At 39.7% G+C, this 12386-nt stretch overlaps 1 protein-coding gene across 3 annotated transcripts in view; it reads right to left on the reverse strand.

Annotated features, from left to right (window-relative positions):
- Positions 1 to 12386, reverse strand: part of EPSTI1 (epithelial stromal interaction 1) — an 85089-nt gene that overhangs the window by 47561 nt on the left and 25142 nt on the right. For all 3 annotated transcript variants that reach the window (XM_032315408.1, XM_032315407.1, XM_032315406.1), the window contains one exon: positions 4757 to 4830. In XM_032315408.1, coding sequence (XP_032171299.1) covers positions 4757 to 4830 — 74 coding nt within the window. The remainder of the gene's footprint in view (positions 1 to 4756; positions 4831 to 12386) is intronic.

Raw genomic sequence — 12386 nt, forward strand, 5'->3', positions numbered from 1 at the left:
CCCAAATCCTAGCATGGTCTGGTGTCTTCTTACCAATGGGGCCCAAAGTTTTTCCCACAGTGTGGCTAGGCAGTTTGGAATTCATCTAATAAGAAAGGGGAAATAATTGAGGCTTTTAGAATAGGGTAGAGACATGATTAAAGTTGTGTTTTAGGAAATGAAATCTGATAAAACATGTAAGGCAACCAAAAGAAAAAGACAGTGGGCAAAGACGGTAATGAAGCCATTCCAGTAGTCCAGGGGACCACAAGGAGACAGAAGCCATAATGCAGGTGGCACGTGATAAATACCTATATGAAGGTGGTAGAAGGGGAAATGAAAATGAATTAACATGCACTAGGACATCTATAGGAAGAATCAATAGTGGGTAGAGATTTTGACATGGTATTAACCATCAGCACTAGGCAGGGATCCTCTCAGATCAGATTTCCCATTAAATATTCAGTCTTATTCTGAACAAAATAGATAGGGGCTTTTTGTATCTATAAGTTCACTTCATTAGCATAAGATAGAAAGTTATGAATAGGATGACTTTGGATTCACCTTACTTGGATTATAAAATGTGAAGTTGGATTTAAGCCTACCATATGGATAAGGGATCGATTTAGCCCTTAAGTGTCTTTTGGAAGCTCCCATGAAGGGCATTAGAAGTTTTGTGAGCATATTAGAAGGCAAACTTGGGGCCTAAGTGTGCATATTCAGCAGACCTGCCTGGATCCTCCACTCTAGGAAACTAAAATAGATGAAGATGTGCCTCCTAGGAGTTAATCATACTATTATTCAAATGGAAATAAAAGAGATGCATGGTTCTAGTGGTGGAAATGAAGTAAACTTCCCAACATTGCAACAGACAGGCTAAGCTCAGGGTGGTGCTTGACACTTTAGGAATAGGAACGTCCTGTTTTGGAATGAACTTGGTTCCAAGAGCTTTTTCAACTGGGGTTTTAAGAACTGAGTGCCTTCTCCCCTACAAATATTAGAAATAGTATCTAGGAATAGAGTACAGCCCAGAGAGGTCATGAAAGCCCACGGACCCTATAGTAAATTTAACTGTGGTACTAAACCCACTGTTGGACCTGGAAGAGGATGGCATTCATATATGATGAAAATCAGAGGAAGCTAACATACTTCCTCAGTTTTTTGGCTTTTTTTTTTTCATCTACTATAGGCAAAATTTAGATCTTGGTGGGAAGAAACATATTCATTTACTCCCATCCTACATGAGCCCCTATCACTGATTAAATAGGCTCATAATTCAAACCTATCTCTACATCTATCCAAAAGACATTATTGGAAAGATGATTACCACCCTCAAAATAAGCTACCATTCAAAATTCTAAATGCTGAGATTTTACTCAAGTGTTTTAAATCATTTACATCCTCCCTTTGATATTTTTTTTAAAGACAGCCAAAGGCTTATTAACTATTACTTCAAATGCTCAAATCCACCAGTAATATTGATTAATAGAAAAGGCCATCCTGAAAAGTGCCACATTTGACTTTTTATAAGTAAGTAATTAGAGAGAGTAAAAATAATGGTGAAAAGTACACCAGGGTTAGACACCTATTTCTACCCTCTGCTTTCATGCTCAAGAATCCTAGAACTAATTCTAAATTGTGAAATGAATCTGTCCCCAGCCAGTGTAGCAGACTTAATGCACCATTAATCTGGTCTGCTCTCAGCTGCCAATTGAAATAGTCACAGTCATTCGATTTTTAAGGAAAAGACAGTACTGCAGAAGTACATTCCAGAGGTCTTTTCATAAAAGCCATCCTGTGTGCTCCATCTGCACACGCAATCTGCTTGTGTATTTCCAGCCAGCTTGCATGGGCAGATTAATGCGTACAATTAGAAAGCAACCTCACAGGCATTCAATAAACTGCCTTCATTATTACACTCAGGAGAGTCCCTTTGGATGTCAATAAAAGCCTAGTTTTCTGCCTGTTAGCTAAATAATTGACAACACTAAAAATAATCAGAAGCAAATGAACAAAGTCAGGAATAAGGTGTTAAAAAAGAGCACATTAAGATTCTCATGGTGGTGCCCCAGGATGCTATCATGAGCTTTTTCTCCAGCAGCCTGGATTTACAGTCTGCTCAAGTCCATGGATGCACTTCTATACAAAAAAAAAAAAAAAAAAAACACACACACACACACACAAAAAACAAAAACAAAAAAAAAAAACACCCACCGTTCCTGGTCTGCTATTTGAACCACATATCACAGCATGCTGAAACTAGCAAGGACATGAGATATTGACTAGTTTGAAATAATTTATTACCTGTGTTTCTATTTTGTGTTGCTTGGTTTGACAGCTTCAGGAGAATCTAATTCTTTTGGTGGTGGAAGGGGGCATTGGAGAATGGAGAATAGCCTGGTGGGTCTGGTGAAATTTTTGTGTTATTAGAATTCAAACAGCTCCCCTAGACAATTTTTGAACCATTAACTGATTATAAGAAGGTATGATAGAGGTTTGTGATACAGAGAGTAACCATGTTTTCCAAGAAGTCCCTTTCATATTCCTAGCCATGTAATGATCATTCATTTCATGAGCTATTAGTCTTTTAATTTCAAAAATAGTTCAATACAAAATACTCTTTTAAAAAAATCATAAAATTTTTTTTAAGTTTCTCAGTAGGCTTTAAAAATCAATTTGAGATACTTCTCACTTTTAGTTAACTCCTTTTTCCTGGTTAACTGGGACTTCATGATAAGCAGAAGAAAGAGCATGAGTGAAATGTGCGTGTAATTGAATTCAGCTCCACTGATGGTATAGGAGGTGGTTGAGGGTAAAACTTTTTTTTTTTTCCTTCAGAGAAAAAGAGTGATTGATCTCTAGTATTTAGTAAAACACAACTCAAGAAGGTGGAGACTATGAAAGAAAGGTGATTGGGTGACATAATGTCCCATTTCCTTTAGATTATAACAATCTCTCATCCTTCAACTTACCATGTTTAAAACTCTCCAGACAATGGACTTGTTCAAATTCCTGGTCCTATACCTGGGACCCCCTCATTGGTAAGCAGCTCTTCCCTTCTCCAGTGAAACTTGGATGATGTAGGATAAATACATTTGTCTTTATTGTCTCTCTAGCCTACAGCCACCCTCATGGCATCCCCTTATCTCTTTCAACTCCTCTGGTTGACCTAGAAATACTCTCATTCACCCTCTACCAATGAATGGAAAGGCAATAATATATTAACAGCCTTGATCTACTACCTCCCTCCTGCCATCTCTCTCTAAGACAATTTCTCCTGGTGGGTAGATTCCCACCAGTTCCCTCACCCCCATACAAGTTTTAGAAGAACAGTGGGGAAAAACAAGCTATGGATTTTATGACTCAAATAAGGGCAATGCATATTTTAACTTAAAAAAGATAATGTCAAAAAAAAAAAAAAAAAGATAATGTCACTCATTGGCATTTCTACCCAACCCATTCCGTCTCCCATTTTCTGGCCTGTGTAGCAGAGGCCCAAGTACCTTTGTGCTAAGACACAAAGTAAAGCATTGAGAAACTTCTTCCCACTCCTCCCTTGGAAACTTAAAGCAAGAAAGAGCTGCTTAGGATAGAGACAGAATAATTGCAGTGGAAAACCAGAGGATGCGACATACGTTAGGTTGTCATATATGCTCACCCCAACATTAGGATGATCTTAAATTCCGAAAATGAGGTACAACAATGGGAAAAGAGAATAGGAGACAGTCAGATAATCCATCCAAAAGTGGAGGCCAACTGCCAGTTCTGGGTGGGACCAGAATGGTCTCTACATAACAGTCACTACAAAATAGAAATTGTCTGATCCACTCAACAAGGATCTCTGCACAAAGTTTCATTTCTGTCACCATAAAATTCAGGCACTTGTATGCCATTTATGTAAAATATTTTGTTTAATCCTTATAAATGGTCTATGGGAGAGATACTGTCATCCCTATTTAAAAAAAAAAAAAATGAGGTTCCATACACTGTCCAAGGTCACAGCTGGGGAATGGAGCTATGACTTTGAATCCAGATATGCTTGGTTTTAATGCTACCACATTTGGAATTAACCTATGTTAATTTCTAGGGGGGTGTACTAGGGGGGTGTATGTATATAGTCTAAAGTTATAATAAAAAATACGGATTTTGGCTTTTTCTGTTCTTTTAAGCGCCTTACAGGTCATCTAGCTACTTAGAGTTAGGACAGGAGCATATCTTTAAAGCCTATATAACGGAGTAGATTACCTACATCATATAGCACATTTTGCCTTATACATAGTAGCTGTTGATATTCACAAGTCTTACTAGAAAAAGTACCTTGGTGGATGACCACCAATTGGGAATTTTGCCAATAATTGCTAAATTATTCCTCAATTTTTGTCTACCAAAAATACAAGTGTGACTAGTCCTCAGTACATTAGATAAACCCCTAGTTAGTTTCAATTCTGCTTGGGTACTTCTTCTCAAATATCATCTTCCTTATATGAGTGTTTTGAAAGTCAGCATTATCAGAAGTACCTTGGATCACCAAAGAATAAGCCATCCTAGTTATTTACAGTGGGGAATTTCTCAAATTTAGCAGTAGTATTTCAAATCGACTAACTACTAAAGAATACTCTGTGAACCTCAGAACCTCACTTACATAATGACAGAGTTTAATTACATAATATAATAGCCAATAATCCAATATCAGAGGTCCTAAAAATCAGCTAGAATTTAAAAGCAGAATAAGCATTATGCCTATAAAGGTACAAAGTTCTGAAAGACACAAACTTACTATTGCTGGTGCTCTCTAAATGCTTCTCTTCTGAGGTTTTCTTGAAGCCTTTTTTTCTCCTCTAGTTTATTGCTCTGAAATGGCAAATATCAAAATGCCACCTGTTAGGGAAGCTTTAAGCAGAATCATGGTGTTAAAGTTACCCAAGGTCCAAAATCCTAAGGTTCAAGTGGCCCCAGCAGTCCAAGACGGTACCTACCAGGGCTTCCAAGATGTGACCTCTCAACCCATGGGCACTGTTTACTGGAAGTCAGGAGCCCCAGATTCCTGCCCTGGCTCCCTCAACAACTTGACTGGATAATCACAGAATCATTATTCACATTTTTATTCTGTAGCTCAAATGATGGCAACATTTATATTTTAAGAAGTATTTTCAAGACGGTTTAAGGGAAACATGAAATTTCCACAGCAAGTATGTTAAATGAAAATTATAAGAAATTAAAAAAAAGAAATTATAAGAAATGGCTAAGTAGTTCATAAACAACACATTCCACCAAAGCATTCAGAAAGATTTTCAATAAGCCAACTCAACTCCCTCCTGACTTAGAATCAGATATTTAAACCTATTGAGAGGCTGACCAGCAAATGTCATAAAAAATGGAATGGAAAGAGTTATTTTTTTTAATTCATTGTTTGGCGAATCTAGAAACAAAGGACTTCATATTTGATATTACTGTCACCAAGGATCTGGCATATTTTAATCCAACGTAAATAACCCTGGAGATTTTTGCTCACTATGACATAACTGTCATTTTTTTTTTTTTTTAAACTTGCCTATGGAAAACAAGTGAAGTTCCTAGAAAGCAAGTTTAATGTGGAGCTGAAACAACACAGGGGAGACTTGAAGTTTTAAATGAATCCGAGGGAGACAGCAAGCGGCTGGGTTTGCTTTAATAAAAAGAGTTGGATTTGCCTAGCAGGAGGACCTGTGAAAAGGGAATAATGGAAATCTTCACTTCTAAACCCTGACGTAAGTTTGGCTCCATCTTTTAAAGAAGGGGAAAAACTGTTGATGTTGTTCATTTAAAAGTCTCCATTCACACAGAACCACTTACTAGTCCCATTTTGAAAAGTAAAATGGAGGTTTCAGTTTCAGAAAAAAAAACAAAGAAAATTTACTACAAAAAGAATCAATTATAATACAAAGCAATTGGATTTTTAATGAAACAAGTTCTAGGAAGCAAACTAACAGAGAATTATAAAACCAAATCAACTGGCTCTCAACCTAGAAAAAAAATTCCTGATTCATGAGGACAAAATGATCAATTGTGATGAGCCCCTACATCTCTGGAAAAAAGCAGGGGGCAATAAAATGCAGCAAGCAAGCAGGAAAGATTCATTAAACCACTATTAGGAATGCTACTTTGAAAATGGTGAGAAAACCACACAAGCATCTGGAGACCAGGGCCGGGTTCCTTTAGCAAGGTCAAAAATTGGAAACCCAGTTTTGATCTCGTCACAAATAGATTATCATTGAATTCAACTCTGTAGCTAAATTCTGTCCAGAAAGGTTTGTTTATCAGTTAGAAGTTGATGGAGAAGTATTTTGCAAAATAACCAGCATAGTTAAATTAGCTATTTATTGTACTAATCTGAATACTTACATTTAGTCATACTGTTTCTTTCTTTCCATTTAATAGAGAATTAAGGAGTCATCCAACCCCCCCCCCCACACACACACACATGCAAAATATAAAATATCTAGGGGCACCTGGGTGGCTCAGTTGGTTAAGTGTTCAACTCTTGGTTTTGGCTCAGGGCATGATCTCAGGGTCATGAGACTGAACCCCACATGGGGCTCCGTGCTGGGCATGGAGCCTGCTGAAGATTCTCTCTCTCTTCTGCCTGTCCCCATGGTGCATATGTGCACGTATGCTCTAATTAAAATATTTAAGAGCATGGGGTCTAAAAGTAAAAATTATGTAACCAGCTCCAGATCCACCATCACTTGAATAACCTTCATCAAATCATTTAATATTACTAAATCTCATTTGTTAAACATTTATCAAATGCCTGCTTGGTACTGTGGTAAATGCTGAGAATACAGATATGGACAGAACAGTGCCTCCTCTGGAAAATTTCAGAGGCTAGTTGGGAACACAGACAAGAAAGCAATGATGGCCGTATATAAAATATGTTGGAGGATAGAGGTTTGCAAATAATATGAACAGAGAAAAAGTACAGAAGTAGGTCATCAGGAAATGTTTTCGACATTTCCACAAACATTAATTTAGTGTCCACTAAGTGGCAGACCCCATCCTGGGCACAGGAGCCAAGTTGATTAATATTCAGAACGTGGTTTCTAACTTCGGGTTCGTGAGTGAACTCTATGTTAAAAGTAGGCTCATTTGGGAGCACCTGGGTGGCTCAGTGGGTTAAGCCGCAGCATTTTCTCAGGGTCCTGGTCACAATCTCAGGGTCCTGGGATGGAGCCCCATGTCGGCCTCTCTGCACAGCAGGGAGGATACTTCCCCCTCTCACTCTGTCTACTTGTGATCTCTCTCTCTCTCTCTGTCAAATAAATAAACAAAATCTTAAAAAAATAATAATAATAAAGTATGTTCATTTTTACAGAGAGTGGGTTCATCCACAGCTTTCTTCAGATTCACCAAGCGGCTGGTGACCAAATTGAAGGATAAGAACCATGGACTAATGAGAGGTAGAAATCCAAGACAGAGAATAATCTTAACAAGTTTTCCAGGAAGAGGAGCTGATGGGAGCAGGGCTACTCCACTCCATTACACAGGTTGCTCAGGGGTTGGGGGGGTGGGTGCAGCAAAGGAGTTGCAGAGGCTAAAAGAGGGCTGGCATTCAGCTCACCAAGCCCTAAATCCTAGCACAGGGTGCTTCAGCACAGTGTGGGCCTTTTTCTATGAACCACAAAAGTATTATCAGTCACCACTGAAGAATCCACTTCTAATTTGCGCCACGGCAGTGATGGGCAAGTAGGGGCCCTGGGTAGGAAAGGGATGTTCCCATAACTTGCAATATTTTCAGTAAACAAAGGCATGAGAGAATAAAGCTGTTTAGGGAACCCTAAGAAGCTATTGAATAAATTGAAAGGTGTTTGTAGTGACATGATGGAAGATAAGGTCGAGAAAATGGGAAGGGGTGGCTATAGAGGAATTTATATGCCAAGTAAAGGAGTTTGGACTTCATTAAAGGCCATGATGAGCCATTATGTTATTCTAAGCAGGAGAGTAAGCAGCTCACTCCAAAAAGTGTGGAGAATAAACTGCAGGAAGGACCACAAATATAAAAACCAATGGAGTGGTTCTCAGAGTAATCCAGGCCATCAATTATGAGTCCCAGATTAAGGCAACAGGGACAGAGAAGGATCAGCAAACTCTCAAAAAAATGCAGGGAACAGAAATAATAGGAGAGGGGAAAAAAGATAATAGGAGATAGACTATATCAATGAAGGATGAGTGAGGAGGCAAGGAGGACTAGGACAGGAGGATGGCCATTAAGAGCAAGAGAATGAACAGAAGTTTAGTTTTGAACGTACTGGATTTGGGATCTACTTGTGGTACATCTAGAGAGAAGTATCAAGCATACAGTAGAATGCATGGTTCTGGGATTCAGGAATATAGGCTAGAGATACAGATTTCAGAAATCACCAGCACAAACAATAACTAACCCTTAAATGTGGAAATGTGAGGACTTTCACCTAAGACTATGGTTGGATAGGTACAGGGATAAGAGAAGACCAACAGATAGGACTGGGACAGAACATCCATAGTAAAAAAACATGTGGGATGGGAGAGAATCTGGAATTCCAGAGGGGTGGACTTCGAAGGACAGAGTACTTAACAGCTACAATATTACAAAAGAGTTTAAGCAAGCTAGAAATTAGAGTCTCCATTAGTTGTTTTTTTTTTTTTTAAGATTTTATTTATTTATTTGACAGACAGAGATCACAAGTAGGCAGAGAGGCAGGCAGAGAGAGAGGAGGAAGCAGGCTCCCTGCTGAGCAGAGAGCCCGATGTGGGGCTCGATCCCAGGACCCTGAGATCATGACCTGAGCCAAAGGCAGAGGCTTAACCCACTGAGCCACCCAGGTGCCCCCCCCATTAGGTTTTTTAAATTAAATCAGTACCTGTAGTACTAGAGACAGAAATCAAACTCAGTCCACCAAGGAACAAATACAGGTGAGAACTCAAAGGCTGGGCAGGTCTCTAAGCCAGCTGCACCCAGCATCACCTAAGGGGCATTTTTAAATACAAGAGATTCTTTGGTTCAGGTGACTTCTACCAGTTGGTCCATAGACCGGCATTTGGGAACCAAATGTGGTAGAGAGGCTTTTGAGCAGTTAAGCCAGGATACTTGGCAGGGAGGAGTTGAAAGCAAACCAGAACAGAGGGAGACATTTTGTTCTTAAGAGAACTGAGTAGGATTATATTCCAAGAGACAGAACGGTTGGGGGGCAGGAGAGTAACAAGAAAAAAGGGAGCTTAACGGTTGGAGCAAGAAGGTTGCTGAGGAGATGGAAGGGAAGAGGAGATAATAAACACAAGTAGAAGAATCCATTGTAGCAATGAACACAAGCACTTTCTTATTCCTCCTGAGATGGGGTGGGGGGTAGAAAGACCAAAGGAACAGTACAGAAACAGAAAAATAAAGGTTCTTATGGCCTGACACTTTTTTTCCCAGAACGTAAGAGAAGAGATCATGACCTGAAAAAGGAAAGAAGAGGGTAAGAGGTGAGGGGAGGAGGATCTCGGTAATTAGAGGTGGGCCGGGCCTACAAAGTGAAGCACTACACTGAGGGCATTGTTAGAGACCCAGCTGAGAGGGACGCCCACAATCTGCTAGGGCAAAAAAAGAAAACCCACAAAAGCACATGTGTTTGCTTTCTCTAGCAATCTCATTCAGAAGGGTTTAGTAAAAATGAAATAATTGAACTTATTCGTGTGTAAAATAATTCTTTGCCTTCCACGCACCAGCTTGATACAATAAAGTCAAATGAGATAGTGTTAAAGCACTTCTCTACATCTATAATTAATTAGGTTAGGACACCCCAACTCAGTGATTACTACGTGCTGGGCATTGTAGGAAGGCCTTTGCACATATTGTATCCCTTAAGCTTTCTGTTCCATTATGTTATTATTATTACACCCTTTTTACAGATAAGGAAATGGACATTTTTGCCAGTTTCTAAAAACAATATTGCAATAAATAATAATAATAATGCAATAAATAATGCAATAAATGTGGTTTTACCCTGTAATCTTTCTTAAACTGTTAGCCCTGGCTGCTACTTGCTTCCTAGAAACAACAAATGTGATTCCTTAAAAAATATGTATATGTATGCATCTCTGTATATGCGTACATTCTTTTCTACTGGTTAGTTCCTACTTCACTACACTGCATTAAAACTAACTAACAGGGCCGCCTGTGTGGCTCAGTTGGTTAAGCGTCTGCCTTCAGCTCAAGTCATGATTCCAAGGCTCTGAGATTGAGCCCATGTGGGGCTTCTTGCTCAGCAGGGAGCCTGTTTCTCCCTCTACCTGCCACTCCCCCTACTTCTGCCCTCTATTCTCTCTCAAATAAATAAATAAAATCTTAAAAAAAAAAAAAAGGACTTTAACAGTGCTTCTCAATGTCTGCATAAAATACCGTGACCTCCAGTGTTCCAAATAACTATCAGCTTTATGACTTTATAGTTTACTAGAAAAAAAGAAGGAAAGATCCCTGGCTGGTTTCCTGCCCTTTCTGAGGTCAAAAGGTTCTGAGTATTAAATGAAAGTATTTATAAACTATATACCACTGTATAATATTATTTTGAGCATAAGTAGATCAAAAACAGAATAAGAGGAATCCAGGAGGTAGGGAGGTCTTTAACATGGAATCATAAGATTTTCAGGTTTCAAGTGTGTGGGTATTATGAAAGCCTAGGGAGGAATATCGAATTATTACCTAATCCACCAATGTGATTATGAGGGAAATCATGGTGGAGGTTTACTCCCACAGCACAAAATCCAGATCAAAAGCTTGTTGTGAGGATTTGTGAAAACCTGTGTACTTATCCTGCAAGATCCAGCCAGCAAAGAAAGTGCTTGTACCTGGTAGCCTGCCTTTGTTTAACTACTTTCTTTCACTCTGATGTTCTAATATTTTAAAGATATTTTCTCTGTTTTATAGATTTCCAGAAATAGAAGCTAATACATGATCATAAAACCGCATAAGTTGTATTAGTTTCCTATCGTTGCTGTAACAAATAACCACAACTTAGTGGCTTCAAATGATATAAATTTACTCTAGTCATCTTACAGTTCTGGAAGTCAGAAGTGCAAGACAGTTTCTCTGGGTTAAAATCAAGGTGTCAAGAGGATGACTTTTCTTCTGGAGGCTCCAGGGGAGACTCTTTTTTTGCCTTTTCTAGCTTCCAGAAGCCACCTACATTCCTTGGCTCATGGTCCCTTCCTCTATCTTAAAGCCAGCACTGGCGGGCCAGATCTTTCTCCTGCTGCCATCTCCTGCTCCATCTCCCACCTCCCTCTTACATTGTGATTACATTAGAGCCCCCTGGATAACGAGGGGTTCTCTAGTTGAAGGTAAGTTGATTGGCAACCTTAATTCCACCTGCAAGTGTAATCCCCCGACCTTTGCCAGGTAACATAATATATTCCTCGGTTCCAGGGATTAGAATATGGAGGGGCAGGAAAGGTCATGACTCTGCCTACTACATGGATTATAATCTAGATTTAAATCAATAAGCCTCAGACATAGTATATGCCAGATACTTCATGAAATCTTTGCCTCTCTTAGCCCTCAGAGGCTTGGCTTTGGAATGTGTGTTGTACAGGAAGGTGAGGGAGGCCCTCTTTCACTTAGGATTGAAGCAGCGGTGTGCTGATAAACTTAGAGGGGGGGGTTGGTTTGTAGCATTTACTGATTTCTGTGGTGAAAATACTCCCACAATGGTCGGTTTGAAGTTGCCAAGATGAAGTCCGGGAGCACATAGAAATAATGTCAACATATCCTAGTACAGGAAATAAAAGTTTGGTGGAGTATCCAAGCACCCTTTCCAAATTTCCCCTTGACCTATAGGACTGACTTGTCCTGAACCCATCAACGTGACCAGATGCTAAAGAGCTTGCTGCCTTTCACACCCTTGTTCTTATTAAAAATCAAAGACCACTCACATGTGCTAGCAGGGAATACAGTTTACTCTCCCCTCACTCACATACAGGTTGTGACTAATTAAAGACCTGCGTTCTGTGGTGACTCCCCCTGGGAGAGGGAAAACTGAAGGGCAAGGGGGGTTAAGACCACAGACCAAGCTAGGGACTCTCGGGTGGCAGTAGGCTGCTTGGTTTCTACTTGACCCAGAGTTCCTGGACAGTAGCCATTTGCCTAGGGAGGAGGGTGGTACTTTGCAGGCTGCTGTCCACATGTGGTCTGCTGTGCACTTTAAGGAATCAGGCCTCCATAAGTACTGCTCTTATTGCTTCCCTTGGCCATTTCCACACTGGCAATGTGAAGGATGCCATTTCTAGATGGCTAATGTCCATTTTTCTTTTATCTGACACAAGCTACTAGATAGGCTCACACTCAGTAGGAAAAGCCACAGATTTATATTCAACAGGAAGAACTAGCTCCTGGTGGCAGCACAGGGCAATTAACC

This window comes from Mustela erminea, chromosome 15 (genome assembly GCF_009829155.1).
Source record: "Mustela erminea isolate mMusErm1 chromosome 15, mMusErm1.Pri, whole genome shotgun sequence".
Taxonomy (NCBI): Eukaryota; Metazoa; Chordata; class Mammalia; order Carnivora; family Mustelidae; genus Mustela; species Mustela erminea.